The following is an 8108-nucleotide window of genomic DNA, read 5'->3' as shown; positions in this document are numbered from 1 at the left end:
GTATTTATTTTTCATCGTTCACTTTCATCTTATATACGCATTTGTGTTATATAATTTTTGTTTAGTTATTGTATTAATTGTTTATTTGAATATCATTTAATAATGTATCATATTAATGCATTTATTATTTAACAAGTATCAGATTTTCTTTATTACAGTGTATCAATCTATAAATTTATCGGTCTGTCTGTGTCTGTTTTTTATGTCATTTAAAAAAATGGTATTGATATTTCTGACTAGACACTATATACAGATTAAAAAGAATACTTTTACTTACAGTAAGAACTACGTGGGTACAATTGTGATAGTATGCTGAATACTTCTGATATTTAACCACTTAAACTCTGCGGACCAGGTACTTAAATACACAGTATTTTGGATACCCGAGCTAGGTATTTTACATTGGTTCATTTTCATATTTTTCAAATGACACGTACAAGTTATAGCTCAAATGAAAGCTCTTGCCGGTGCTCATACAGTTCTAGCATTCTTTTTACTGAATTATATTCACATATCAAACAGTTGTTGAATGAATTGTGGTGTTTCCATGGCGCAGAAATGTAAATACATTCATGATCAATAAGCAGCCCCAGATAGCACAGACAGCTGTCATCTCTTACCCTATGCTGTGCCCTTCAGGGCCATTCTCCTCTGTTTTTAAGGTGTTGTGCATAAGTAATCCTTTTATATGTCTGCTGTGGTCCAAACACAGTGAATTATGTTTGATCAAACAAAAGAATAGTGAAATATGTAAACAAGGATCCTCAGTCGGCTGTTGCTTCGGTGGGACTATAATCTGATGTAAGAGAAGTCTTCTTTCACTACTTTATTGTTTTTAAACAGAGAAAACATTTTACATGGAACTTTACTCTAAATCTTGGACCTTATTTCTGAAATAAAAATGAGCAATAAAAAGGTGTGAAGCATCAGAAGCGGACCATATTAATTTCATTTGAATATATTTTTGTTAATTTTGATATCCAGAAATTTTCAAATGTCCTTTTTTCATTTTATCCAAGAGGCTAGAAAAATTCTGAAGAATTCATTATAATTGTTTTATTATTATTATTATTATTTATTATTTTTTATTTTTTATCATTTTTAAATGGCCAAATTGTGACTGAGGGCAGTTGCATGTGCTGACCAGATTGTTTTCTGTCTAATAAATGATAGTGGGCTACTTTTTTTTTTTTTTTTTTTTTACTTTAAAAACCTATAAAACTTTATTGCATTTTTTTTGGACATATTTTTTATTTTTTTATCAAAAAGTGTGGTTATGATGACATCTGACTAGCTAATGCAGTAAATCTTATAGTAGTAATTAAATAAAATTTTATCCATAACCCACAGTAAATAAACATAGTTAATAGTTATACATAAAAAGCCACAACATGCAAAAAAAATAAATAAATACTGCAGTCTTTAATTTTTGTCATAGGATTGTGTATTAGATTAAATAGTACGTTAGATTTACAATACAGACTGATTTTATAGTACCAGGGTAAACTTTCTGACTCCTTTGTGGTAATCAAATACATTGAAAATAAATACTGGCCACAACTGAACATTGAGGATGATCTCCAAAATTAAACCAATAGACTTGTGCTGAAAACATGGTGTCCACCAGGCTCATTGAGGTGAGGTTAATATTAAATTAAACAAATGAATAAATGATTATATAAATTATAGCCTATGATTGATAAGACTGTTGCACTTTTTTGTGTTGGCAATATGCACATGTTTATATAGGCCTATTGTTGTGTGTGCAACATTTGTATATTTATAACCACCTCTGAGGAATGTTGGGGTCGTGAGTCACAGGCAATGTTATTTCGAGGCTCGGGGGCTAAAAAGTTTGGGAACACCAATTAAGACGTCCTTAGCATGTAGTCCTGTATAAGACTGAAATTTAATTCACAATGGTTTTAAAAAAGACTTAAAAAGTCATACATCTGAAATAGTGACTGACACCAGCAGAAACCATGGCTGTGATGTTCTCTTCCACTATAGATTTTTATAAATATCTGTTTTACAATACATGACTCTCTCTTTTTTTGTACTATTATGGTTACATCAAAATGAGTAGACTAAAGTAATAATTATTAAGCCAAAAAATATAAAACCCAATTATGTATAAACTACTATTTTTATAAAAGAATATGTGCAAATAAAAATACACACTTTTGTCTTTGCAGACTTTTCGTCTTTGCATTAACTTGTGTTGTACTCCAGTTTTTCACAGTCGCTTTAGTACATTTCTCAGATTTCAAATTTACAAAACAGTAAGCGCATTTCTCAAAACAGCATACAAATAGCAAAACAGCATGGATTACCCGCAAAAGCCAGTCTCTTGCTTAAAATCTTTAGTTCACTCAATATGTCAGTGCCGTCAGAATGACAAGTCCTTGTGTCATTGTGTATGGATAAGACAGTCAAATTACTTACTCATGTTGTCAATATAACTGTACTCTGGAGGGATGTTCTGATGTAAACTGTGGCTAATTTAGTTAATTATTTTGCGGTTTGTACTGTAATTTGTTGCCAGATCTTGACATTGTGATACAGAAAGGAAAAGACAGCACATAGGACAAAGAAAAAACAAAACAAAAGTAGAAATGTAAACATAGGACAATCTCCTTCAGATGCATCTTCATTAGACGAAGTCAAGATTGACCTGTGAGCAATTTACCAATTGTAGATTTAGAAAAATGTCTAATGGAAATGTATAGAAAATTGCATTATGACTAAATATTATGACAACTTGTTCAACTTCTTTCTATATATAACTTGACATAAACTTTTTTTCTCACCACCCCACTGGTCATTTTGACAAGACTAGATATTGTTGTTGGAAACTGATTTTATATACTTAAATTTGACTTTTGCAAGCTAAAATACTTGAGTAAGACACATTTTACTTGATTTACTTGAAACCTTCAGTAGTTTGATATAAACCAAAACAATACCCATTCTTGTCTTAGGACATTTTTATTAAACAGATTCTTGAATAACAGTAAGTTCATGACATGTTAAATATACAGTATATTCTGGATGAAGGTACATTTATAACAACTATTTATTTTTTAGACTAACGTTACTTTATTGTACGTTTTTATGACTTATATGACAGTGTATTGCCGTAGAGAACAAATAAAACAAGAGACATGTGTTTGGAAAATGTATAGTTTATTTAGTTTGACCTGCAAACCTGCAAACTCTAAACAGGATAAACTTTCAGAAAACAGCACGGAAACATTATAATGCACGCGCTCGTGAATATAACCTACGGTTGTCTTCAACGGTTGTCTTCAATAGTCCTTCTTTGCTCAACAACTCTGCTGAAAAACAAAGCAAAACATTACAACAGCCAGACATACAGTAAAAAAAACATTAAAGTTACCATGGTTTCTATTTTAAACTATAGTAAACTAAACAATAGACGATGAGTGGGCCTCGCTGCTCCCACCCACCATAACCCTCGCAGCAGGGTCCCAATACGCAGTACGCACACCGCAAGCAACTACAGCCCAGACGGGCCCGAGTGAAGCTTCACGAAGCTGACTTCGTAAGATTGGCTTGGCTCCACTTTCACCGTCTGTATTGAACTCACCTTGGTCGAGTACAAACAGCCACACCGAGCGAACTGACAACACTAAGAGAAAACCGGCAAGCTTTATAGGAATGGAGATGCAAATGTTTACAAAGCGACGTCACTGTGAGTCTCGTTGTCATGGTGAGCGCTGAAGTGAGCACATCTCATTGGAGCACACAGACTCCTCCGTCACGGCGAGTTGCGGTAGGCTGTGGAAGAAACAGATTAAATATATTGAATATATATTTTGACATTTTTGGTGCTGTGTAATATTCTGGGATGCAGTAGAATATGGAGACAGATGATGAATATAATCAAAGACAGATGCACGGGACATTAGAACAGAAAGTGAGCCTGGCTAGGACACATGACTGCTCTGACCAACTCTGACAAGCTCCTTGTGGTGGTTAGCTTCTGATCATCCAAGAACGCCACCTAGCTGTCACATAACCTAATAACATGTTACTACCCCCCCCCCCCACCCCCACCCACGACCAAAAGGTCCAGCATTTGTCCTTTTATTTAATCTAATATCATTTATATACTAATTATATAATTAATTTATTTATATTCATATATATTCCCGTCACGTCTGTGTTTATGAGGCTGTTTGTTCCCATACATGAGCTCATTTGTCCTATTTTGACTGCCATGCCATCATAAATAATGAAAGTAATTCATCGAAAAAGGCTTTAAGAGCAAACGGAATCCTCAGTCGGCTGTTGCTTTGGTGGGACTATAATCTGATGTAAGAGAAGTCTTCTTTCACTGCTTTATTGTTTTTAAACTGAGAAAACATTTTTACAGGGAACTTTATTCTAAATCTTAGACCTTTTTTCTGAAATAAAAATGAGCAATAAAAAGGTGTGAAGCACCAGAAGCGGACCATATTAAATCAATTTGAATATATTTTTACTATTGTTGATATCCAGGAATTTTCAATTGTACTTTTTTTTACCAAAGAGACTAGAAAAATTCTGCAGAATTCATTATAATTGTTTTATAATAATAATAATAATAATAATAATAATAATAATAATAATAATTAATAATTATTCATAATAATTATCATTATTATTATTATTATTATTATTATTATTATTATTATTATTATTATTATTATTATTATTATTTTATTGTTTTAATTGTTATTATTTTTTAATGGCCAAATTGTGACTGAGAACAGTTGAATTATTTTTATTATTATTATTACAGTATTATTATTATTATTATTATTATTATTATTATTGTGTTTTTATTTATTTTTGTATTGAAAATGGCCAAATTGTGACAGAAGACAGTTGACTGTGCTGGCAGTTTGTTTTTATTGTTATTTTTTTCCTAATGTTATATGATGTAATAAATTTGTATTTTAAAAACTATTCTTGTTTAAATTTTTTATTGCAATTGTTTAGGACATACTTTTAGTACATTAAAAAGTGTGGTTATGATGACATCTGACAAGTTAATCCAGCAAAAAATCACTAAAATGTAGTACTTCAATTTCAAAGTTAATTAGAAACTGAGGCATACACGTGCAAAAAGGTCCACTTTTTGAGAAAAAAACATCCCTTTCACCAGGCTGGCTACGGGCCTGAATATTATGTCCATAACCTACAGAGGACAAAAATTGTAGTTTATAGTTCAATTAACAGCCTCGTTTTTATTATTATTATTATTATTATTATTATTATTATTATTATTATTATTGTTGTTGTTGTTGTTGTTTTGCGACCCTTGGGATGATTACACTGTATTAAATATACAGCATAGCGTCAAATGCAACATACGAAGAATAGACGGTGCAATAAACGAAGAATAGACGTGGGCCTACGTGTGTGTGTGTGTGTGTGTGTGTGTGTGTGTGTGTGTGTGTGTGTGTGTGTGTGTGCCGTCGCATGTAAGGTTTTTATAATATTGTGGTTCCACCAAGGAGGATGTTGGGGGTGGCGAGTCACTGACATTGTTATTTTTGAACAGTTTGGGATGCCCTGGCCTAAACGATGTCAGAATTTTCAGTTTGGATAAAAAAATGACATCATTCTCTAAATCTGCCACCAGAGGTCACAATGTACCCACATCATATCACAAGTCTGCACACTGAAAGTTTGGCTTGTTTGCGCGCGTGCACACACAGTTCTCTACAATATCTCTCCAATCTCAGTCCAAAAAAACTGAATGAACGGCCACGTGTTTTTACATTTCATATTGCGATTCAACAAGGACTTTATAGTTATGAACTCCCTTTAAATCGACATGTTTCACCTCCACTCTGTGTGTAATTTCTCCATCACATTTTTTTACAGCAAAAGTGTGTGTTTGCGCTGCTCAAGACTCGCCGAGGCCCCGCTGATGATGATGATGATGATGATGATGGAGCGCGCGCGCGTGCGTCTCGGTCTCGCCTCCTCTGTTTGCGTAGCGGAGGCTCCACCTTTCAAGCATTGCAGTGACCTCAGCAGTGGCTGAATTGAGCTGGGTGGGATTTTCAGCCTCGTATTCCCGATCGCGTATCCAAGGATCACGATTTAACGGTGTATGCGACAGAGCGAATAAACGTTTAGCCGGCTCGCGCTGAACCGTGCAGGTTTTGCGTTCGTGTTTGCGTGCATCAAACGATAGCGATCCAATAAACGAGGAATGTGGGATTTACAGAATGCCCAACAGCGTTGGAAAAAGATTTAAACCCACCAAATACATCCCGGTGTCCACTGCCGCCACTCTTCTGGTGGGATCCACTACTTTATTCTTCGTTTTCACGTAAGTTTGCGGCTTTTTTTCCTCCACGCGTCCTTTCAGTGAATCGCTGGTTGAGACTGTAGCTGTTCGCTGGAATAAGTTTTATGACAGTTTAAATGGCCACAAGGCCTGTGTTTTGACTTTACGCCTTGATTTGTTTCTTAGATTTTTCAATTTATTCTTCTTATTTACAGATGCTCCAATGGTGCATATGGAGGTGTGTCTGTTTATGGGGTTTTAATATGCAGGGTGATTTTCCGTGTGTGAAAGCTCTTTAAATGCTTCTAATTAGAGATTAAGTTATGGACTGTTATTTGATCCTTGAAGATATTTAGTTATTTGTTCATTCATTGCTTTACATATGATATCACAGTCATTTTTGTGATAATTTCAGTATATAGTGATATGCATGATGATTTAGTAGACATTGCTGAAGTGCATGTGGTTTCAGTGTACAGACTGCATTGATCTTGGGTTCAAAAGCTTTCTCACTTTTGCAAGTCTCAAGTCATTACGAAAGATTACCATAAAGTGATCATTGTAAGTGTATTGATGGCCAGGAAGTTGCTTTAAGGTTGAGGCATTCATCAAGCAGTATGTGTGACCGGGCAGATTGTGACAGGTTTTGATTTACTCCAGCAGTTGTTTAAAGAATCAACATTTGACTTGTTATGGATGGCTTGTGTTTAACCATTCTCTTTCAGATTGCAGTCTTTATTTGATCATCTTGCCGTTTGATCTAAACCCACTCACTCTTGCAGATTCTGCTTTTTAATAGATGTATCGTTTCTTGCAAGAATTCTTGTGCAAACATTTTCTGACTAAGCAAGTTCATTTAGTGTGGAAAATTAATTAATTCAAATCAAATCACTTTTATTTTCACATCATCAGCAGCACATGTGCTATGATGAGTGAAAAGCGTAGGTGCTGGCTCCAATTGAAGTATTTTAAAGTGCGAATACAGTATCGGTACACCTCATGCCTAATATTTATTGCAAAATGTATGCAGTTGTATTTATGTGTCATTTACATACACTTAAATGCCTCTAAACTTTTGTGAATTTTGTGAATATTTCACAAAACAAAATATTCTGAACAATATTTTTAAAAAAACAGCCATTAACATTTGTAGTTTTTTTTTTGTTTGTAGTTTTTAACAACAGGCTCATTCTGAAAACGTAGCCCTATACACTTTTCTGGAGACCGCAAATTATGTAGCCAGAGGTATATTTTTAAAATGGACGCTACGGGGCGGTATGACGCTATTTCTTTTTAACGCTTACCAGCTGACCGGTTGCCTCCGTATGGATAGCTTTCTCGCTGTAACCAGTTTGTCCCGTTAGCTTGCCATGTATGTTGGAGAATTTGAGACGAAGAGAGGAGTTGATGATGGGGTTCGGTGAAGAATGGTTCCAGAAAGTGAGTTAGACAAAAATAGAAAATATTTGAAAATCAAAAAAATAAAGTAAATAACAGGATGAGAATGTGGTAACACGTGGTAAGACTTTTCTGGGCTTTTCTTTTTCTGGATTGTTTTTGAAAATTGTTTATTGGGTTTAGGGAAGTGAATGGGTGGGTGGCTAAATCAATAAAATTGGTTGGGTTTAGGGAAAGAGGGGGGTGGGTCAGTTCATTGGTCAGTCAGTCAGTCAAACAGTAAGTCAACAGCAGCCTTTATGCGAGAATTGGATTTGGAGAATTGGAGAATTGGAGAGTGGATTTATGCGAGAACGGCAGGTACGAATGGCACTCGCAGAGAAATTTGAGATCTCAAATA

The 8108-nt window shown here is 34.5% G+C and overlaps 1 protein-coding gene across 4 annotated transcripts in view; it reads left to right on the top strand.

The window, feature by feature from the left end:
- Positions 1 to 8108, top strand: part of zdhhc8b (zDHHC palmitoyltransferase 8b) — a 135196-nt gene that overhangs the window by 89 nt on the left and 126999 nt on the right. For 2 of the 4 annotated variants that reach the window (XR_015489980.1, XR_015489979.1), the window contains exon 1: positions 6089 to 6352. The exons of 1 other annotated variant lie outside the window; for it this stretch is intronic. Coding sequence is in view for 1 of the 3 variants with exons in the window: in NM_178304.4 (NP_840089.3) it covers positions 6249 to 6352 (104 nt within the window). In the remaining 2 variants the exon portion in view is untranslated. 4 annotated transcript variants of the gene reach the window in all.

This window comes from Danio rerio, chromosome 5, assembly GCF_052040795.2.
Source record: "Danio rerio strain M-AB ecotype USA chromosome 5, GRCz13ab, whole genome shotgun sequence".
NCBI classification, from domain to species: domain Eukaryota; kingdom Metazoa; phylum Chordata; class Actinopteri; order Cypriniformes; family Danionidae; genus Danio; species Danio rerio.
This window is presented reverse-complemented; position numbering and strand designations above follow the sequence as displayed.